The sequence below is a fragment of the Chaetodon trifascialis genome, chromosome 18 (genome assembly GCF_039877785.1).
Source record: "Chaetodon trifascialis isolate fChaTrf1 chromosome 18, fChaTrf1.hap1, whole genome shotgun sequence".
Classification (NCBI taxonomy): Eukaryota; Metazoa; Chordata; class Actinopteri; order Chaetodontiformes; family Chaetodontidae; genus Chaetodon; species Chaetodon trifascialis.
In genome coordinates this window covers 8,604,592-8,628,152 of record NC_092073.1, presented here as the reverse complement: position 1 = coordinate 8,628,152, position 23,561 = coordinate 8,604,592, and the positions used below count along the sequence as shown (strand labels likewise).

At 41.7% G+C, this 23,561-nt stretch overlaps 1 protein-coding gene across 6 annotated transcripts; it reads right to left on the bottom strand.

The window, feature by feature from the left end:
* Positions 1-8,790: 8,790 nt before the first annotated feature.
* Positions 8,791-22,421, bottom strand: snx16 (sorting nexin 16). 6 transcript variants are annotated; one of them, XM_070985530.1, is made up of 10 exons: positions 22,256-22,416; positions 20,086-20,648; positions 18,792-18,878; positions 17,103-17,251; positions 16,801-16,870; positions 16,260-16,396; positions 14,307-14,429; positions 13,244-13,286; positions 13,008-13,022; positions 8,791-11,730 (listed from the first exon to the last, which is right to left on the bottom strand). In XM_070985530.1, exons 2-8 carry the CDS (start codon positions 20,494-20,496, stop codon positions 13,268-13,270), a joined length of 996 nt encoding a protein of 331 aa, XP_070841631.1. In that variant the 5' UTR covers positions 20,497-20,648; positions 22,256-22,416; the 3' UTR covers positions 8,791-11,730; positions 13,008-13,022; positions 13,244-13,267. The 6 variants fall into 6 exon arrangements, with proteins under 6 accessions (XP_070841631.1, XP_070841629.1, XP_070841627.1 ...); XM_070985528.1 differs by lacking the exon at positions 13,008-13,022; XM_070985531.1 differs by lacking the exon at positions 13,008-13,022 and having other exon boundaries at positions 11,622-11,730; positions 13,249-13,286.
* Between the last annotated feature and the right edge of the window lie 1,140 nt (positions 22,422-23,561).

The window sequence follows — 23,561 nt, the reverse complement described above, 5'->3', positions numbered from 1 at the left end:
TGATCTTACAAAAACATGTATTGCAATTTGATCTTTTGGGAGTTGCTGAGTTAGGAGAAACTTCAGCAACTTTGTGGAACACTGTCTGTGACAAATTCTTAGTTATTTGTCCCCTCTTGTTAATTTGTCAAGTATCAGAATCTCAACTTCTGCTCTCTGTCTTCATTTCTCTTTTGGCAGCACTTAGGAATACTTGTGTTTGGAGGCGTCATCATGTTGTACATTAGCAGCATAATGATGGATTGGACAGTTGCAATTGCACCCGTGTCAACTGAATCCATCCACTTACAGCACATGACCTATCCATTGACATAATGGCCCCTGTGCTGGGTCAGAGAGATGTTGATTGGCTTGATATGATCTATCCATTCATGGGATCCTATGCAATTACATATTCAGTATCTACTTAGCTAGATGTGTTAGAACTTGACTCAGGGACGTGGACTCAAAAGCAGAACTCAAAGTTGGCAGTAAGGTTTTAACAAAGGTTTTACTTAAGAGAAATGCTCAAACAAAAGTCACCCACCAAGGAGGATACAAAAAATAACACAAAGCGCTCTCCAATGAGGTTACAAGGTACAACAAAAAACACTCTCTGTAGAGGACCAAAAGTACAACTCAAAGCAAACAGATTCAATAAACTTGACCTGACGATTTCTTGGAAATGGACAGAACACCTGACATGTGACACAAGACGAACTGACACAAGACAAAGGGAGACAAGGACTATTTATACATGAGGGAGGGAAACACAGGTGAGTCCAATCACGGCCAGAGAGACAATCACTGTGGAGGGAAAATCACACAAAGGGAGGAAGTCAAGTGCCTGAAACGAAAGGGAAAAGGTGAGTACAAAATAAAACAGGAAGTGAATGACAAGACTAGACATGAACGATTAAACTTGACATAAAAGTGCTCAACAGGATCAACACATTTTATTGACATGACAAGATGTTTGGATGACTGCCTCATAATATTCTCAACCTGATGACACTGTTCATACAGTCAGTCTAACATGTGATTATGTGGTCAGTTATATGAACTGAATCTGCGATCAGGGCCGTCGCAGTAGGGGTGCAAGGCCCTGTGCAAACTTGAAATGTGGGGCCCTGCTCTTTGACATGGATGTGCAATTACGCATGAATAACAGTCGCACGGACACAGCTATTCTAGCTCTACTGCATGCATAATCCCACTGCAGTACATTTTTATCAAGTAGAATAATACAGCATAATCATACACATAGTCTCAGCTGTGACTTTTTGCTATTTATTTTGAAGGGGGGAAAATCAACTGCAATGAGTTGCTTTACATCAAATCACTTTATTTTTGGCATCTTGACATTTTAAAGAACTAGGTTGGGACACTTTTCATTCATAATATACATTCATTTTCATTACAACTATACACAACATATTTACTGCACTGTAACTCTAACAAATAAGACGGACTCACCATGTATTAACTGCGCAGAAACTGATCATGTCAGATTCACTTTCCTTGCCTTCGCAAACTCTGCAATAAGACTGGATTTATAATCCAGTTTGGGTGCAATGTCCTTTTCAACTGATAGCAGGGCAAGACACAGTCTGTCCTGTGACATGGAGGTGCACCAATAGTTTTTAATTAGTTTCAATTTCGCCCGATGCCACCATTACTGGAAAAGTCAATAGGATCCTGAACACAATCTCATAGTTAGGGAAAGTTCCTTCAATCTCTTTAAGGTATCGAAGTGTTTTAAGTGTTGTAGTTGTAGTTGTTGTAGTTATTCCCTTTGGTATTATCTCTCGATGTATCCTCAACTCCTCGAAGAGGTCCAGTAGATTTACATCCTGAGATTCGGACGTGCTCATACTAGGGCTGGGCGATCATTGATGCTTAGAGTTGCTGGTGGGCAGATTTTGTTACCTTTGGACGGGTGACCTGTTTCCTCCTAAAATAAACTACTGCTGGCTGTTGTCTGTTTTAATGGTGGTATTGATCTTCTCATGTAACTGTTTGCAAGAATGTAAATAGGCATATTTACTAAAATCTAGAACTATTCCTTTAATAAAATGACTTGCATTTATCCTCCAAAATGCTGTGTCTCACTTTTTTGGCATTACAAGCCGGACCCGTCCTATTCTTATTTGCAATTGTTCCAACTATCTTAATTTTGGAAATATTTCATCACTTGGGAAAATATTTTTGTAGTAGTTTGACCTTATTGATCTGACCATACTACGCTTTTGGGGGTTTTTGTATTTCCTGTAGTGTGATTTATTGCTTTTCCATGCATATAAAATATCGTCAAAGTTTCCTTTTCCAAGTTTCACTTGGATTTAAATAACAAGACCCTTGATTTCTAATTTTACCCAATGTAATATTTGCCAAAGTCACACAATTGTGTCATGTTCTAGGTTGAGATTTGATATTGCCAAATAAGCCATTGAAACTCATGAAGAAGTCCTTGTGAATGTCATGCTGTGTTCAGGAACACTACAGAGACAGTTTCTCACACAGATGCACTGATCTCAAGTATTTTCCTCTACTATTTTTAGAGCCATTACGCGAAAACGGCCAATGGTCCCAAAGCATCAAAAAACATATGAAGCTTCAGCCCCTCCAACCCTAAACCTGGCAGCCTCCTGTGCCTCCTGTCCACCACCAGACCAGCCTGGTTTACAGGATCCAAAGGTATGTGTCTTTACTCAGCTTTTACAGGGCTTAGTACTTCAGCTGACTTCCACTAAACTATCCTGCCATTTACTTGCTTTACAGTTTGTGTTTAGGAAATTTTCTGGGGATGGCAACATGAACTCATTCTCAACATCCTTGAGGATGGTGGTGCCATGTAAAACTGTAGAGCTGCTGGGAAAATGCACCAACAGCACATTTAAATAGTTAGCAATCATAATAATAATGTGTGTTTTGTTTGTCAGTTCTCAAGTTGGAAAAGCAGAGACTCAAAAGCAGTTGATGGTTAATGTCTTCTTTTGTTTCTGCAGTTGACATGATCAAACCCTGACTAACAAAGAATATATCCAACATTATTCAGCTGTAAAACTGATTTGTATATGAGAAGTATGTGCATTTTATTCTTTAAGAAGCGTCTACAACAACTGGAGTATGAACGAACAGGAGATGGCAGAGGGAAGTGATGGATCAGGAAGAAAATATTGCAGAATGGATCACTGTGGATTTCCTGTAGGGATAGAGTGCAAAAGGGGAAAGCCATATGACAGATGCTTAATGATAAGATATTGTCCTGAGGAGTCATTTTTGGAATATCTACAGTTGTGTGACTCCATCCATCCATCCATCCATTTTCTATGCCGCTTACCCCTTTCGGGGTCGCGGGGGGGCCGGAGCCTATCTCGGCTGTCAACGGGCGGGAGCGGGGTACACCCTGGACCGGTCGCCAGCTGATCGCAGGGCGTTGTGTGACTCGACTAAATTAAAGATAATGTAGTAAGTGCAAAAAGTTCTGGAAGCAAAATGCCTGAAAGCAACTACAAATGGAGAGAAATGCAACAGCCTGTCTGTCATGATCAAATGTGATAAGCCTAAACTTCCAAGCAAAGTGTCCATAGGATACATGAGCTGTGAAGTTAAGCCATATATTCCTCCACCACTGGGATGCTTCAAGAGCCAAAAATATGACCACATAGCAGTGATCTGAAAAGGCAAACAAACATGTGGTAGGCGTGCAGGCGAGCATGAGTATGGGAAATGTGAGGAGGGACCTATACCAAAGTGGAGAACATAACTCAGCTTGCCGGGTTGTTAAGTCAACAAGAAAGCAGCTGAGGTGCAGCGAGTTAAGATCTCTCAGGTAACTATATATGCTGAAGAACTGAGGAAAGTGCCGGCAGACAAATGTCTCTAAACCAGCAGGAACAGAGAAAAACAACAGATCCTTTACAGAAAGAAATATACGCTAATTGAGGGCAAGAGTAAGTTTGTGTTGTGAACGTCTACCACTCAGGCAGGGGCTGGTATGAATGTGTGTATCAATGATGGAAAGGGTACATATGCATAATTATGTAACAGTGCACAGAACACAGTAAGTTCAATTGATCTCATCCACTGTAATTGCAGATATTTGTACTTCAAGATAGGAATCGAGATGGAGGAGTGAGATCACCAAGATGGAAGCTAGGTAAAGCTGACTGGGATGCATTACAGCTGAGGCTGGCTGTGCACAGCTAATATGAGAGAATATCACGGATGTGGAGGAAACAATAAAAAGGTTGGTAACAGCCATCATACAGACAGAGACATCGTAAAAAAGAGCGTGCCATGGTAAATGATTGAATTTATACAGCGTTTTTCTAGTGTGACGACCACTCAGAGCGTGGCACAAGTCTGCATTCAGCCATTCATACACAGATTCATACAATGCTAACTTGGCCACCTGCTCATTAGAAGCTTTTTTTTTTTAACCATTCTCACACACTGATGGCACAGCATTGGGGGTAGTTTGGGGTTCAGTATCTTGCCCAGGATAGTTGACAATCGTAGTAATTGTAGTGAAGCAATTAAAAGGTGAAATACTGTAGAGCATTTACACAGCTAAAAGCTCACCACACGCTGGATACCTTGGTCCACTACAAACGCGCACAAGCTACAGTTCGGGAAACATTTAGACCAGCAAAACATACATAGCGCTGCTAACAGAAAAGCAATTAGCAATGTAGAAAAAGTAGAACTTCCAGCAAATACATTTGTGAAGATGCACAGCTCTGAAAATGTATCTTTAAAAGCTAAGCAGTGTAGAGACATTACTGTCACACGAAACCTAGGGATTATAGAAAGAAGGCTGACATCAGGTGAGGGTCTAGATTTCAGTCCGTATGAACGAAGGAGAGCCGTTTCAAGTGCACGGCAAACCTCACTTGGGAAAGATGCCATTTGTTACAGCATAGAAAAATAAAGCACTTAAACCAGTTTTAAGACTGTTAAACACGATATGGGATACAGGCATTATCCCATCAATATGGAAGCAGTCACACATGGTGCCAATACTAGACCCATGTCACAGTTAGGGAAGACCATAGAATGAATGACAACAGAGAGGTTAACGCTCTGTGGAGTCTAAAAATCAATTTTTTACCTGTCAAAGTGGCATGCACGGTAGAAGTGCAGCAAGACTCTCTTACAGCAGGCATGTGTAAGAGACACATTTTTTCACACATTTTTTGGCAGGGGCTGTCATAATTTAATAATAATAAAAAAAAAGTTATATATATATATATATATATATATATATATATATATATATATATATATATATATATATATATATATATATATATATATATGTAGAAACTGCAAGAAAAGAGGCTCAAAAGCATACAGGTGGATGCAGCGAAATGTGCCAAAATCACAAACATGTTTGCGGCCACAACTTCGACTGCAGCAGTGGGGCCGTCAACATCAAGTGCAGCAGCAGTTCCTGGTGCAAAGGCCATGGGCAGAGGCTGCTGGAGAGGTTGGAGAGATTGAGGAGGTCAGAATAGCTACTGTCAGCCCAGTAAGAAGTAGCCGAAATGTTAGCAGAATGAAGAGGGACTTTTCATGTAGGCAGGGCAGAGGGCTGTTTGTGTGTGTGTGCATGTCACTCTCGATAGGCATGCATTTGAGCGTTTGTCTGCAACCTGCACCAACTATAAGCCACCTGCATTTTATAGTGCACGTTTCGATTGGTGTTGATGCGGAGAAGAGACAACTTTAAATAAGTTATAGAGAGAGAGAGAGGAAAACTGCCCGCCCTCCTGGGTGAAGGGACAGCAGCTCAGCCTGCCACAGCCTGAGGGACTCAACCGCCATAAAATCCCAAAATATGAACAACTGTACTGTATAACAATGGATTGCATCAGTAGAACATGCATATATGACACCATTTAATATGTATAGAAAATATGTAATGTATATGTGAATCTTTTCCTTTAATGTTTAGTATAAGAATCTTTTTGCTTCATGTGTAGTATGTGAATCTTTTTCTCTTTAATGCTTAATATGTGAATCTTTTCTTAAATGTTTAATATGTATACCTACTTCTGCTTTGGCAACAACATGTCATTGTTCGTGCCAATAAAGCTATTTGAATTTGAGAGACAATTTTCTTTCTGTCTGTCTGTCTGTCTGTCTGTCTGTCTGTCTGTCTGTCTGTCTGTCTGTCTGTCTGTCTGTCTGTCTGTCTGTCTGTCTGTCTGTCTGTCTGTCTGTCTGTCTCTCTATTTCATTCTCTCTTCTTCATACTTAAAGGTGCCACTTTGAGGAGAGGAGCTCTTTATTTTACATGGATGTATGGTCTCACTCTAGGCCTAACTGTCTTATTTGTAAACACTTGTCTAAAAACATCTCTAACAGTGTTTCTTTGACAACCGCTTTCACTTCAAGATGGGAATTGTGGCATCTCTCCCAAGATGAAAGTTTCTGTGAGTAGTGAAAGAACATATCTTTTTTTTTTTTTTTTAGCATGGTTACTCTCTTCCATGTAGGCTGCTATGCTTTATTTTAATTTTTGAAACAACACAATGTGCACATATATCCTTCGGTATGTCATGTGCCTAAATAATGCAAAGCATGGTGGGCCGCCATGGCCAAAAACGCCGGGGCCATTTTTTGGTCCCAGTCCAGCCCTGCCTTACAGTGATTCCCTGGCTGCAGACATTGCAGAGCTGTGAGTTGCAGTGCCTGCTGAGGCCTGTGGGAGCTTGAAATACACATAATATGGCCTCTTTAACCATCTCACATTTAACCTGAGGCTACTAAGGCAGCCCATAGGCGCAGTGTTTAACAATGGCATACTGTTAGCCATGTGGTGTAATCCCCACCAGACCTCCAAAATGTCAATTCTTGTGACACTTCCACACTGAAACCCAAATCCAGGACTCCACCTTAAAGGGGATTAAGCTGTCTCTGGTAAATACAGTCCTTGTCGGAACAGGCTGAGGTTTGAAAAGACTTGTCCAGCTGCTTAACGGTCCAACTCCCCTACCCTTAATTGTTTCCATATAACCTGCACCCAGCTGTTCGTCATTGAAGGGACAAAAGACTAGTTTTCCTTTTAATCAATTGTTGTTGTGGAATTGAGGCAGCCAATAAAAATTCGCATCCAAATATCTGGTTCCGATTAGACACAAAAAAGACCTGATTTATACACACAATATATATAATTTCACATTACACAAACAGAGGTTGATAAAACTTCACTAGAATAGACAAATCTTAACCAAAAGGTACCTGAGTAAGGAGTGGTTTGACTGACCTTTCTCGTACAAATTTCTACACATACTGACCTGCCTTGGCTTTTGTGTTGATACATGTGCAAATATAATGAAGATTATTATAATGTGTTGAATGATGAATGTCCTTAAATATGATTTCAAATCAGCAGTAGTACTTGTTGTTTCATGTGCATTTGTTGAGCGTTTTCTCTGTGCTGTCCTGGCCTCCATCAGGGCGTCCTGTCCTCTCTATGCTGGTAATAAAACATTTTGAGCTTTCAAATTACATGTAGTATCATTAAAAAAAGAGAAAAAATAATAAAATTAAAGGAACACCTCACTAAATTTCCAACCCTATCAGACCAGAAGCATTTTGTTTCACCCAGTATGAATTATGTTAAGTATTTACTCCTTAAACTATCGAGGGGTGTGAAAATTGATTTGATGCACTCAACTTGTGAGGCATTTGGGTGGAACTGCCAGATCTGTATCAATCCCATATGACTTTGACAGTGAGGGTACAGATAGCCAGCAAATTGTTTCTTTTTCATGATAAATTGTCTGTGAACGGGGCCAGAAAGACAATCAAATGCAGGACCGCCACGTTAAACATGAAAGAAAGGTAAAGGATGACTACAGCTGTAATATTAGAGCAAAATGTCTCACTGTCCCCCGCACATCTAAAAAGAAAATGATAAAGCCCGTCACTTTTTAGTATATGGTTGTGCCACATGAAAACAAGTGCAAACTCTCCTCTTAGGTTTTCCACTTGTAATTTTTCATCAGGGGGGGAAAAAAAGCTGAAAATTTGAAGCAATAATACACTAACGTGAGTAATGTAAAGGTAACAGTGCTTGTTTCTCTTGTCCCCTTGACACCTGCAGACTGTCTGACGTGTCCTCTGGATTCTTTGCGAAACTCATAAGACATGCCATGTGTGTCAAATGACGACGATGTTTCTATATGTGACTTAAAACAGGACTGTTGTAAACACAGGAGGATGCACACATACCTCTCTTCATAAAAATATGAAACAGCTGTCGCAGTCACAGGACAAACGTGTCTCAGTGTTCCCCGTCTCCTCAACACGCTAAAATGACAAGAAAGGCCTATGAAGGCAGACAGAGCTCCACAATCATCTCAGGGTTCCAGTTATCCGACTGAACAAAAGCCAGATAATACATGACAGTATAGTGCTGCTGTGAATCTGCACTATAAGCTTATTCTTATTTCTTCGACCATGACTGAACTTTGCACCAAAATATATGGAAACACAAGGTCAAAATATTCAAATCTGTGACCAGAATAATAAGATAAAGATCGATTCTGCTTTGAGGCACTGATCAAAGCAGAAAATGGTTATAAAAACTCAAAATAGCTACATGGAAAATCATGTGTAAAGCTAAATGTGTTACAAAGTTGAATTCCCACATAATTAAGCTGTGCTGTGGTGGTGCTTCAAGACTTTACTGCTCAGACAGCATGCAGGTGGTCCCCTCTCTTGTGAAACTACTCCACTGTTGAGGTATTTTGGGGGTTATAGCTGAAAACAAATGATGGCTATAAAGACGAATTTCCTGTTGTAAGAATTTATTACATTTTGAAAGCAACACTTTTAAAACCGACATTGTAAACCCACATCCTCTTAGCAGACTTAAACCTGAAAGTTTATTTCACCCAAGCATGAACTAGTGCACAATACCATCAGATTTCGTGAACGCAGCGGCTTCAAATGTGAGGAAACATACATGTGTATTCAATATATCATTCCACATTAGGTTGTGTGTGACTTAAATATTTCTTTCTGATAAAATCTCTGCTATAGTTTGTGTTACAGTATCTACAATATCCATTTCAGACCAGATTTCTATGTGAATTATCCCTTTAAATTCAGGACATTAGTAGTGATACCAAATGTTATTGATACAAATGCTGTACAGTGCAACTATGGGTGTCCATGTCAACTAAGACTTGATATTAATTCATGTAATATTACAAAAAAACATCTCGGTTCAGTCTATTCCAAGCAACAACATATACATATGAGTGTCATTTAAAAGATTATTTCCATCAGAGGAACATTATGAATTGTTTCATGTCCTGCACAAATCTATAAAGCTATTTAAAGACATCGAACGAAGAAGTGAAGTGAAATATGTTCAAGGCACTTAGAATTACGCATGAAGGGAATTTACAGAACAAAACTTCATATACATAACTCACAGATGAACATGTTAGATCCGCCCGGGAATCAAGACAGATTCAGTGATTGAAAAGGCACGTGTCTGTCTCCAACAAAAACAGAGTAAAAACCATATCATAGCAAATATTATGGGCTGCCATTCATCCATAAAGTGCATCGCATGACCTTCATTCAGGCCTCGTCTGAGATGATTCAGCATTAGTTGTGGTTATTATGCACCTCATTAACTCATTATCAAAGAGTGAAATCAGCTGGTCAGCACATGCCACCACATATGAAATCCCTTCCCTCAAGTGTTATTTGGGTCTAAAAATATGGCTTTCATGGATGATGTGTAGGCTTTGGCAGCAGTGGATGCTAATACAGAGCCCACTTGGCTGATGGGTGTTTTTCAGTCACTTACATCACCAAATTCTTCCTGACATAACAAGGCGATCTTGATTTATTTGTGTTCTCTTACTGAAACAGACCCTGCTTCTCATTTTCCTTCAGTTTTCTCTCAGCTCATATCTTACTGTTTGTCTTCAGGTAACCAACACCACTCTGATATATATCTCTATATATACACACACACTGGGGGGTCTTTCTGCATTCCTTGACTAGAGCTGAGGTTAATCTTTCAATAAATAAATGATGAACTGTTTTCAAGTTCCTTTGAGAGTTAGTTCACCCAAATTACCAAAAAAAAAACATTCTCACCTCGTCTTACAGGTATCCAGCACTGCCACTAGTTTTGAGATTTTGAGACATCTGGCTCTGAAATGTCAGTTTCCCCCCAATACAATGTCAAAAGTGAGGTCTGTGGATTATCCATGACCATAACATTGTTGACGGAAAGTTGAGTATGTAATGTTTAAATGCTTTGAGCACCACAAACAAAACTCAACTCACCTTAATTGTATCAAGACACAGGCAGAAACATTGAAGGGTATGTCATAAAATCTACAGAGAATAAATGCAAAACAGTCTTCGTGGCTAGACATCAACGGGGGTGTCTCTTTGTAAAATGAGTGAACAGATTGTTTAATTGTACTCATGCAGTGAGATCTCAGTGAAGCTTGACTGATACACACGCTGGCCTTAAGAGGGAAGGTGCCAGAAGAGGTCGAGGGTTGTAAAGATTTATGGACTTAACTGAAAGTGTCAGAATTGGCGTCTAGAAGCGATGTGTGTATAAGAGGAACTGTGACTGGGAAATGAAGAGCAACAATAGGATGCATATCCCTGGCTCTCCTGGGTTCTACATGTTATGAATTTTGCTGTCGCTCACAGAATTTGGTATACCACAAATCATGAATGGCACACAAAACATGAGGGAATGTCTTTTTGACGTAAACAGAGTTTGACTTAAAATGAAAACATGTTCTCCAGTCATGCTTGTTTTCAGCTTCATTGACTCTCAATAAAGGAGAAGACAGACATGACTTGAGAACACTGTGTTCTCATTGACTTGCATTGAGGCTGCAGACATTCTGTCTACAGCCTCAATGAGAGTCAATGGCAGTACAAAGCAATGACGTGGAAGTAACTCCAAACAGAAAGCTATCAATCCTCTGTGATACCCACCTGGTAGTTTTCCTGAGACATGTCATTGATACAGACTTCCCTATTTCTGTGTTGGGTGTTCTCTGGTTCGAAAATGGGCATCTTGACACAAGTTAGGAGCCATAAGGCAACGCACGTCTGCAGAGACTGGTGGGAAGATAGTTCAGGTTTTCTGTAGATTGTCACAATTGTGAAAATCATCAAACCACCCAGTCGCCAGAGTCTTATCTCCTCCTTTTTTTCCCAAATTGATCCAACCTGGCGGCCACAGAAAGGAGGTGAAAAGGTGAGGAAATCCGGATATAGTTGCTCTAGGGAGTTGCACAAGGTCTTCAGAATGAATTCTTCTGTAGGTGCCAGAGAAAATATCTCTGGAGCCATGATATACAAGGAAATATAAGTGAAACAGGCTGCTGCAGTTAAACCGCTTCCCTTCTAACCTAGTACGCAGCTCTTAAGTTAAAGGCTGCATCAAATCCAACTCCAAGCCTGGAAGGGAAAAAGGGAAAGAGGGAGAGGTAAGGTTGAAGAGGGGGCAGAAAAAGCAGAAGAAGGGTATGAAATACCAGTCAGACATAAGGAAGGTGGAGCAGTCTGGTAAGGGAGGAGTAGATGAAGGAGAAATGTGAAGAGGAGGATCAGGACCGTTGTTAGTGTTCGAGCTTCTGGTGGTAAAGCTGAGTGACCTGGATGACCGGAGGAGAGGCGCTGAGCAATGGCCCACACCAACAAGCAGAGGACCGCATCGGCTGGACCTCGCATGTGCCACTAGAGAGAGGGAGGTCACAGCAGAGGAAATAATTTTAGCCTTTCGCTCGTTTAACGTGAATGAAATGCAGTGTGAGAACTGTACACCTCAGACAACATAAAGCCAGACAGACTGAGAGGATCCAAGAAGACATATGCAGAGGAGAGAGGCTAATATTGCCCAGCGTGGGAGCCATCCTTGTGAGAGGAGACAGATACATGTCATTAATGCCACAACACCAACAAGGTACAGTTGCAGGTCCACTGAAAACACAGCTGGAAGTCAGGCTTTACCTCCGACTCTCACCCATCTCACACTGCATGACACATAACGGATTACTACTGGTCTCCAAAATCTAACATGCACACGCAATATGCTGAGATCCAAATCCGGGTCTTTAAAATTCTAAGATGGAAGACAAGCTTTCCCTGTGTATCAAGGTGCCAGATGGGCAGAGGAAGGAGGAAGACCTGAAATCCAACAACCTACAGTGCCCACGTAGTGAGCACACATCACCACGTGGAAGAGAGACACTAACAGCATGTGTTAGTCACATATGATGCAGGGGAGCAGTGTGGCACAGCCAGAAGGTTGACAGAGCACAGAACACTGCAGCACAATGGACACACACCACTGTTGGGGACAAATCATTTCCAGGTGAATCGGTACAACGAGAGGAAATACAACGATGATTCCAAAAAAGTTTGGACGCTGTGAACCAATGAACCCTTCTACCTGTGGAATGTTCCAAACAGGTGTTTCTGGAGCGTTCCACCACTTTCCCAGTCTTTAGTTGCTCCTGACCCAACTTGTCTGAAACATGTTGCTGCATCAAATCCAGGATAAACATGCGCTTACACAAGTCAGTGAAGTTGACTTGCACGTTGCGTTTACGTCAAAGTATAAGCAAACAATCACATTTGGTTTTATTTATGTTTTACACAGCATCCAAACTTTTTTTTTTGGCATCAGGGTTGTAAAACTCAGTACTTCACTTTACATGCATGTCTGGAATTAGGCCAGGTGTTGTGACTCCTATCTATTAAACCTTTCTGGCCTGAAAACCTGTTTTTATAAAGAACAAGAGCTCTCAAGCCTCTGGGGTTTATACACCCTTCCTTTATTATGTGTAGCCATTAGGCTGGTGTAATTTAAGGGGATGGGAAGGCACTTTGTATAAGAGTTTAAGTTATTTTCCTTCATTAGGTGCACTGAAAGTGAAATGACCCCAACATCCTGCCTGCAACCAATTAAGACAGGTTTGGATTTTTTCAAGATATTCTTAATACATACTCACATGTCATATGTACAGCTGGTATGGACAGGAGGGACAATTACAGCAGCAATTAACTGCACACATAAAATGTAGGTATTGTATTAAGAAAGACTTGATTGTATTCTTAAACACCCTGATACCACAGAACAGGACGTTTCCATAATAGGCCAGAAAATAACAGCGGGATGCTTGTTACTGAGAAGAAGAAGAAAGGACAGTATGCCACAGAGTTAGCCTGCTGAGCTGGTATGTAGTACCTCACATGTTATGGGACTCTGCTTTCAGATTGGGGCAGCATTGCTGTGAAATATAAGGGCAAAAACAAGAAGGAAAAACATTTTATAAAGCAAACTAACAGGTGTGACTTGATGAAAAAAAAAACAGTAATTTTTTCCACTTTCCACTCAATTTACAGAATTACATGCAAAAAAATTTAAAAAAAAAAATCATTTTTAAAACAACAAATCAGACACTCTTCTGGGCCTGAAATCCAACATCCAGCACACAGGATCAGTTGCTGGGCATGAGGTGGAGATAGAGATGCTCTGCTGTGAGTGCTGTCTGCAGTCATTGGGAGTATCTTCAGACAAGAAGGGGCTGATAATTGGTAAGGACTGATGAATCAAAGAAAGTGTTTGAGATCAATACTTCCTCCTGTGTAATTGGATTAGGTAGTAAAGGCTGAGGCAGGAAAAAAGCCACACTACTCCCTATCAATCACATTTGCTGTGGTAGATAGTCTTAACCTCAACTGAAGACAGATCCAGGCCTGTATTTGAGACATGCTTTTAAAGTTTCATTGCTATCATGATGAAGTTCTGTTCCTTGTGGGGGAGGAAGAGGTAGAGATTGCAACTGGTTCCCCTGCTGCTGAGGGTAGTGTTGTATGGCTTGATTTGAGCCACTTTGTTTTACAGAGCCAGGGCTGTGTACAGTACGAACACCACAGAACAGACACACAGCGGACCCTGAGAAGGTATTCGCTCAATTTGCCAAAAAGTTAATTGGATTGGAATCACTGACCGCAGCTTTGACCTTGCCCTCACTCCTTGAACTCCTTCCTAAAAGCATTAGGAAATCAGCTTTAGGTTCTGTTCTGCAGCGAAAGCACCAGATGGGAAAATATCATTGACTCTGTGTCAAATACAGCCAGGGTGTGGTGAGGTTAAAGACTTAAGTTAACTTAAGATGGATCATGTGGCTGTGTGAGTTGTCTCCTACAGCTTATTCACTACTGTGTGTGTGTGTGTGTGTGTGTGTGTGTGTGTGTGTGTGTGTGTGTGTGTGTGTGTGGTGTGGGGGGTGGGGGGTGTTTTTTACCCAGCGTCATCAGGCATGTCCTGATCAGCCTCTGCAGCAGATGACTCCACATCTGCATCTGCGCTGCTCTCACTGCCCTGAGCTGACAGAGCGCACAGTGACTCTGGGCTCACACACTCGCCACTGCAACACACAGACAGACACACACACAACCAGGTGGTTCTTATTGACCTAGTTACCAGATTTAATGCTATTTCAGCATTGATAACTTATGCATGGACCTCAGTTACTACAAACTGAGCCTTGGTTGAATAACGCTACTCGCACTGTTAGACGAGAGTGCAGGAAGGCTGAACGCAGGTGGAAAAAAGACAGGTTACAGGTGTCTTTTGACATTTTGAAGGACAGCTGGTCCAGCTATCAGAAAACTGTCAAAATAGAAAAGGCAATAATAATATAATTTCAAGTAGCTGCCACAAACCTTGTGTTCTTTTTAACACAATTAATAATATTCTCAATACCCCCCTATCTGCTTCCCTTGTTGTGTCCCTGGAAATCTGTGAAAAATTCCTCCACTTTTTTAATGATAAGGTCATGACCATCAGAGCAGACATCTTACCCCCTTCCTATGACCCCTCCATTACTGTCACTTCCTCTGCTGTCTTTAAACAGTTTGAGCCTGTGTCTCTTTTCCAGTTAATGGAGGTTATTGGTCACATGAAACCCTCTATCTGTCCAACTGATGTTGTTCCCTCTCACTTTTTCAAGGAGATCTGTGAGACTATTGGACCTTGTATCCAATCAATTATAATCAGCAGTTTGGCTTCAGGGGTTGTTCCAACTAATTTTAAACATGCAGTTGTTGAGCCACTGATCAAAAAACCTAACCTGGACACCTCAGTCCTCTCCTCTCATCTTTACACAGAAGTTTTTCTGTCAGTCTTGGTGATTGTGTGTCATCCTCAGCGCCTTTACGTTGTGGAGTGCCTCAGGGGTCCATTCTCGGACCTATCCTCTTTTTCCTTTATATGCTCCCTCTGGGGTCCATTTTAAGAAAGCATGACTTAGCTTTCCATTTTTATGCTGACGACACACAAATTTATCTGCCCCTGAAACAAAATGTCTCTTTACAGCCACTGTTGGACTGTCTGAAGGACATTAAAGCATGGATGGCCTTGAATTTTTAAAAATTTAACGAAAATAAAACAGAAGTTCTGTTATTTGGACTGAGTAATACGCTGAGCTCACTGAGTCCGTACATAAAATCCCCTGTAAAAAATCTTGGGGTGGTCCTGCCTGTCTTTTAACGATTTTGAAAGAGTCATCCATGCTTTTATTTCGTCCGTCTTGACTACTGTAATGCTCTTCATGTTGGTGTTAGCCCGAGTTCTCTCTCACGCACTGTTAGTCCAAAATGCAGCAGCTCGTCCTTTAACAGGAAGACACAAACAAGAGCACATTTCCCCTGTGCTGGCTTCCCTTCACTGACTCCCTGTACGGTTTAGAATCAATTTTAAAATTTTAACCTTTGCTTTGAAATCTTTACATGGGCTAGCTTCAAGTTATTTGGCTGAGCCTTTATTGACATATGAGCCAGTACTGGCTCTAAAGTCTGCCAGTGGCTTTTAGTTGTACCCAGAGCAAGGTTAAAACTTAGAGGAGATCGGGCCTTTTCTGTTGTAGCCCCCAAACTCTGGAATGAGCTGCCTCTGCATATTAGACTATCCCCCTCACTGCCTGCTTTTTAAATCACGTCTTGAAACACATTTTTCTTCTTCTTCTTCTTTCTTTGAGAGTTTAATTTCTGTCTGTTTCTTGTTGTATGTTGCTTTTATATTATGCTGCTTTTACATTGAAAATTGTCCAGCACTCTGGTCAACAGCCGTTGTTTTAAATGTGCTTTATAAATAAATTTGATTTGATTTGAAACTGAAGGACGTGACTTGCATGCATGTAGTTTGTATGTTACGAGTGTAGAACAGGGTTGGTGTGAGTTCGTGCATGTCTACTGACTTGATATGCTTCTCCAGCAGCAGGATGGCCTGCTCCTTCTCCTCCAGTCTCCTCTTCAGGGAGGCGATCTCCTTCTGCTTCTCTAGCAGCTCCTTCTGGAGACGATAGTTGCTCTCCTCCAGAGTCTCACAGAACGCCTGGAGGGAGGCAGCAATGGAAAAAGGAGAACAGAAAATACTGAGTGACAGTGGAAACAAACCTTGGAGGGCAAAATGTGACAAGCAACAGAGAAGTCAGCGGTGTGTTAGATCTATAATTAACCCGTTTTAAACAGACAGGTTCAAGGTTCAAGGCGTCGGCCTGAACATTTTACAGCTCAAATACAGTCACGGGGGACAGGTCAAATTTGTTTATTGTCCAGTGTGATGTGTGATGAGTGCCAGTCCCTGACCTCTCAACAAATACTATCAAGGTGCTTTATTTCCCTTTAAAATGTTGGACTGGTTGATTTTAAAGGATTAAATACAGTCCCTATATGAGCACCACAAACACACACACAGTACATGAGCACGCAAACTTCTGCGTGTATATGAACACTTACTCTGCTCTCCTCCAGGCTATCAAAAGGCCCAGGTGGGTCATCCAGACACAGAAACTCTCTCACTGCCAGGCTGTGAAGGAGAACAAAAGGTGCAACATAAATGTGTGTGTGTGTGTGCATACTTGTCGCTTTTGCACAGACCAAAGCACTGACATCTAAGTTTGGATGCTTCGTCTTGAAAAGCAGGATTTATCAGTTGCCAGGTGGCGGCTTTGCAAAGCACATGCCACACAAAAAGGCTATAAAAAAAGATATACAATATATAAAAAGATAAAAAGAACACTGCTAATCATGTAACATACCAGTTGGCAATGTCTTTATGTGCAACAAGGTTTTGCAAAAAGGCCTGTAGCCCCAACTGTCTGTCTTCCAGGAAGTCGCTGTCATAGTTGTCTTTGAACCACCGCTTAGGAGGAAGTGAGAGGCGGAAGCCTGGGAACATTTCCTTCAGCTAAACACACACACAAACAGAATAAGCAAAAGCTAGCACATGATCACTCCTACATACAGCAAAGCAGTTACAGTAAAAGAATACAGTTCAGTGTTAAAGACAACATGACGTTATTGACATGCATGAGCACGACAGCCACAAAGATAAGACAGACTCCTTCAATCATTAAGCTGAATTTCTTTGTTAGGTCTGCACATGTGCACCGGTGTTTATGGAAAGCCGCACTGTGCCGGTGTCACGCTGGAGCGATTCATGTTTGCTGCCAATATTGGTGTTTCAAAGGTTCACTCCAGCCTAATTCTCACATTTAACTGACAGGAGGCACTGTGCTTAAATGAGCAGCCTGTCAACGTCCGAAATTTCAGCCTGGTCTCCAGCAGAGCGGCTCAGTGTGTAGATGGAATGACTGACAATACACCTCGATTGCGTGAGGTTTAAAATACCTGGAATCCTGTCGTTATTAGCATGACAGTTACTGTTGATTGTCCTGTGCTGCCTGCCTCTGCCTGAGCCTTCAAAGTTAATGTTGCCTACTTCCATCCCTTTACTCCTGACGGCAACATTCACGAGGTGCACGGTGATAAACTAAATCCTCCAAACAGATGTGTGCAAGACAAAGTTGCTCTTGACAGCATGCAGTGAGCTTTGAGAGAAACTTTATTGATGTCAGTTGTGTGCGTGTGTGTCTGCAAATCTGCTTGTTTTTGACTGAGTTCCAAACTACCACACAAATAACATTTGGCACCAACCACCCAGTGTGGAGACAACATACTGATAACGTCATCATGAGTCGACAACAAAAGGTGTCGATGCTGCTGTTTATCTCACTGTGCATGTTTGCCTTGTCTGTAATGTTCATACGCAGCAGGCAAGCCCTCTTAAATAACGGTAAGAATTATTACACATATATTATGTACTAGTTAAACGCCTGTTAAATGCCTGTGGAATTAGTTTACATGCAGGGAAATAGATCATACAGCACAGAGAGAAGATTACAGCTGCCTCTGAGGGGAAGCCACAGGAATGGAGGCAAGCATGTCCACATCCCCTCCGATCCTCTCTCATGTTGAATGTAGGTTGTTCCCATCACCTGTGTTTCTTCTTGCTTGGGTTTTTATGTCTGCACTAGTGAATTATGAATTCTTGTAATAGGCTATATCAATATTTTGCAGGCCTTTTTTGCATCTTTCTAAGCATCATCCTTTTTGTTGTAGGTTCCTCATGCAGAATCATCACATGGATTTAATTTTCCCGTCTGTAATCTGTGACCAGTCTCATCCTTCCCAAAACCATGAGAGACCTGTTCCCCTTGTTGGCTCGGAACCTGTTGGTTATTTGGGAACAGAGGGCTTCTTTGTGTGGCCTTAATCACTTTCACAGTGCACTCAAAAACCAAAGCATGATGAAAGCGACAAGTTCAGGGCCACAAACAGTGGCTGCAAACTGGAAGCTTCAGATAGGCCTGAGATTTGATGCTGTCCACAATTGACATACAAACGTGTATTCAGAAACAATATGTAAAGAGAGCACAAGCACACACCTTGTCATTGAGTCTGGAGAAGTCTGTGTACCTTCTAAAAACAACCCAGCTCTCATCTGGAGTCTTCCTGACCAGGACCTTAAATACCTGCAGCAGAGATAAGACAGCACACACACAACCTTCAGCCCCTTGTGCACAATGAAACAATTATAGAGCTGGTGCTTTTTGCTGAGTGCAATTGTGTCAAACATGATGTTTACAACAGAGCATCAGATAAAACAACATACTAAACTACAACCCAATTCCAAGGAAGTTGGGACGCCGTGTAAAACATAGATCAGAACACAATCATTAGAAAGTCTGTTCCAAGCTATATTCAACAGAAAACAGGACAAACACAACATATTTAATATTTATCTCATTAACTTCATTGATTTTTGTAAATATCTGCTTATTCTGAATTTGATGCAGCAACATGTTTCAAACTAGTTGGGAATGGAGCAACTAAAGACTGGGAAAGATGTGGAATGCTCCAAAAATAACATCATGCAATGACTGAGAGAATCCGGAGAAATCTCTGCCCATGAGGAGCAGAGTGTGGTCTGATGAGTCCACATTTCAAATCAGTTTTGGAAAATATGGACATTGCCCCCTCTGGGCTAAAGAGGAATAAGAAACTATCCAGATTGTTACCAGCTTTAAGATCAAAAGCTGGAGGTGTATTTGTGCCCATGGCATAGGTAACTTGTGTGACGTCACCTTTAATGGAGCAACACATGCTGCCATCTGGATGTCTTGTTTTTGTCCATGCGTATTTCAGTAAGACAATGCCAAACCACACTCCACATGTTAAAAGAGCATGACCTGTTAATGAAAGAGCGCAGGTAGAACGCTGGCCTCCCTGCAGTGCAGACCTGTCTATTGGAAATGTGTGGCACATTATGAAGTGTGAAATACAACAATGGAGACCCTTGACTGTGGTGCAACTGAAGTCATATATCATGTCAGAACGAGAAAGAATCTCCTTTTGAAAACTTCACCAAGTGGTGTCATCAGTTCCCAAATGTTTACTGAGAGTTAAAAAACACCTCCTTCTCTCTGGACTCAGAAAGGTTCAGAGTGTTCATTTTACACAGCCTCCCAGCTTTTTGGAATCACGGCTGTAAATAAGATTGAACTGAAGAGCAAAGTCACATTGTCTTCTTTTCTAGGGCGATATGGAGGAGCCCCCCTCGACATGTTGAGTTACAATTTATCAGCTATTCCTGTCAGAGGACTTGAGAGTTGTGTTAAATGTAATGCACAATTTCCACATGAGATGTCATATGTATAAGCTGGTTTCCTGGATTCATACCGTGAACTTGGCCCTCTCCTCCATGACCTCATACCCCAGCACAGTTGGGGTAATAGGCCTCTCCTCGCCTTGCTGGCTCCCAATAGGGTCCGATATGGAGCGGGGGCAGCTGGAGTACTCTATGGAGGGCTCCAGAGTCCCGTTCACCTTGGCCCGTGTCACAGGACTCTGGGGTGGTGGCGGTGTCCTGCTCCGGCCGCCTCTGTCTTTGCAGCGGGACTGGCGCAGGGAACCTAAGTCTCCACATCCTCTCCTGTGGTCGTCCCCGGTTGCCCTGCTGATAGAGGAACAGGACGAGCTGCTGGAGACGCTGCCAAGTGATGAAGCTCGCTGCGGCCGTCTGAGCTTGCCGCTACCTCCTGACAAGGCTCTGTCCATGGGCACGGGGACAGGCACAAAGGGTGATGCCATCTTCCTGAGCTGCGTGCTCCTGCGCTGCCACCGCAGTCGTCAGCAAGGTTCTTCACACCAGCACTGACCTTGCCTTGCTTCAGAGGTGCTGTGTGATGATGAAGAGAAGCAATGACGCTCACCCTGAGCAGCTGATGAAGGCTATGAACACCCTGAACAAGAAGAAATAAGAACAATTCATGTAAAACTGACTTTAAAGGGAGCAGAATCAGTGAACGAACACTATCTTGAAAAAAGGGTGCCAGACTGTGAGGGCTGATGAATTATTGACATGAGCCATATGTCATTCATAATTTATGGATTTGTGCATTATGTGTAAAATTCATGATGGACAAAAGCCTGTAAAGATCTTAGAGAAACAGTGTTTCAGATCATTTTATCAAATGATCAGCTTTTATCCATCTGTTCCAAGTCTGAATGCTGCAAAAAGGAATGAGCCCTGATGCTCTGACAGTAGGTAAAGGAAGAGGAAGCTGCGTGTTGACTTTCACGGAAGAGCAGCTCCTGAAATCCATTTCTGTCCTAGAGTTGCAACGATTAATCGATGAGTTGTCAGCTACTAAATTAATTACCTATTTTGCTTCTTAAATGTGAATATTTTCTGGTCGCTCCTCCACTCCTCTATGTCAATAAACTGCATATCTTTGGGTTGTAAACAAAACAACAATGGCCGATGTTTTTCACAATTTTCTGTATTTTATAGACCAAACAACCAATCGGTTAATCAAGAAAACAATGACAGTGAATGATAATCATGACCAGTTGCAGACCTATTGTGCTCAGACTGGGAGTCACCTGTCAAACGTGTTCACATTAATTCAGCATCACTGTATCACAGAGGAGTCAGCCCTGTGATGAAAACCCTGAAAACACACGACTGATACATATTTTGGGTGTACATAATGGAGACAGGGTGGAAAGTTGATCAATAAGGAGTAGCGTTTCAAAACAAAATGACATCGGTTATTGCTCATGCTGCTCACTCACTCTTGTCTGACTCGTCCGGCTGTTTTGGTGCGCTTGAGAAACATGACGGAAGTCCTGGGACTGGAGCCAACATGACAACAAATTTCAACCAAATAACCTACTTTATACTTTAGAGTCACGTTTCTTAAAGTCAAGTGGCGATCGAAGTGTTTGTTTGTAAGGGAAATTAGCAAGCAAGCTAGCCTAACTGCGCTGGATGACGTCCGTTTACTAAACAGTACGAACTCCATGAACAGAATGTGGAGTTAATGTAACGTTGCTCTGATTCTCGGTGCACAACTGGTAAATTAGCAACAATGGCGATAACTTAAGATCACGACAGCTGGGCAATAGAGTAAATACTATACAGGAAGTAATCACCAGGCAGACCAGGTCAGATAAAGACTATTTCAGTCACTGCAACAGCAGCAGCTAACCTGAAGTAGGTTAGTTGACGCTACAGTTGGCAGTATTCCCTACTGTTTATTCAGTAGGTTAATATTTTATTGAAATAAGAGCTGTTTATAATATTACATTCATGCCGAATTCAGTGGCAATTCCCAATAGTTCTTCAGAGGTCTTTTTTTATTTTCTGTCAGATATTTTGACAATAATATATTGGGAAACGCTAAACCGACAGATTTTTGAACAGTGTTTGGCACGTCCTCTGTCCCGCTGAAAGACGCTGGGACACAAGGCTATCACATTACCTTCACGTTAGCTAGTATGCTAGTACGGACAGCCTATGAGGACAAAGCTAAGATGACGCATCATGACGAGATCTTTCGCTTACCGTTGAAGGCCGGCGTCTATCCCCTTCACAAAATAATTTTATCATACACATAAAGGCCGAGGTCTGATTGTCCTGTGGCTGTTTATCCGCTGTACAGTCTCTTCTCCTGTGCACCTCATGTTAGCTCGCCTGAATTCACACCACGACAGCTGCAGTGCCACAGGATACCCAGGCGAGGGCGCTGCAGCACACATAATGCTGTACCAAACCGTACTGTACTGTAATTCAGCAGCAAAAAAGTACAGCAGTGCTATGGTTGCCAGTGCATCCCATGACTGGTCAGCACATGCTCACACTGCACAGCAGCTCTTTGCCATCTTCATTCTTTAAAGCCTACTGACTGAAAAACAAACCTTGATTTAACCTCAAAAGAGTAATGATGGGATTATCTACTGTCTTTACAGTGTAGAATAGCCCCTATAAATGAACCAGCCTGTTACTGATGATGAGTTCATTGTTTAACATCATCCCCAGAGGAGTAACTGAATGAACTAAAATCAGGCTTTGTGGTGGCTGAGGGCTATGATGTTCTGCACTCTCTTTTCTGTATCAGTTCATTTTGTTCAGGATTATCTGGGGTGTCTGAGGTTAGCAGAGTCTTAAAAAAAACCACTCACTGGTACAAGCCATTTACCCAAACCACTGTACAGCAGGGTGTGTCTTCCATGGATGGGTGTGATTTCCAGATACTTTCTCTAGCTGTAGCAAGACCTACTTGAACTTGGGTGTGTCAGAGCATAAAATAACACGGAACAAGCCTTCCTTTAACCAAATTGCACTAGACTGCTTGTTGACTTGAAGAAGAGTATCTGGCAGTAAGTACGGGATGTTTTTTATTGCTATTGATTTTGATGATAAGAATGATTGCCAAAGATAACAGGTTTCAGCAAGCAGCAGTTCTTGATTTATGACCTTTTCACCTTGTTTCCAAAGGTAACCCTGGTTGAGTAGTAATGAGCAACATCTGTGTGATTTGACTGAGTCTGGGGGCATTTCACCTTTGTTTCAGGAGCTAAATCTGTTCAGGGATAAGGTTGTTGGAGGACTCTGCTAAGTTGTAAAATGACACACCAGTGAAGAAGAATATTCTGAAAGTTTGTGCAAGCTGCTTAAATTTGAAAACATGGCTATATTTGACAGTTGACAAATTAAACCGAGAGGCCAAAGACTTGCATATTCATAACATTTTGGCTTTTTATTAGTCATTAGAAAGCATTATTATGCATGGCCACATTGTACAACTACTCAGCCATGACTTAAGAGTTTTCTCTCAATAACCTGCTAAGTATGGAAGTTATTGTACATG

Excerpts from the sequence above, each read along its gene's own strand:
- snx16 (XM_070985526.1), bottom strand. The coding sequence starts at position 20,496 with ATGGCATCACCCTTTGTGCCTGTCCCCGTGCCCATGGACAGAGCCTTG. Across the intron at positions 17,252-18,791 it reads TCTCCAGACTCAATGACAAG|CTGAAGGAAATGTTCCCAGG; the intron begins GTGTGTGCTTGT and ends GTGTGTGTTTAG. Across the intron at positions 16,871-17,102 it reads CATAAAGACATTGCCAACTG|CCTGGCAGTGAGAGAGTTTC; the intron begins GTATGTTACATG and ends TCTCCTTCACAG.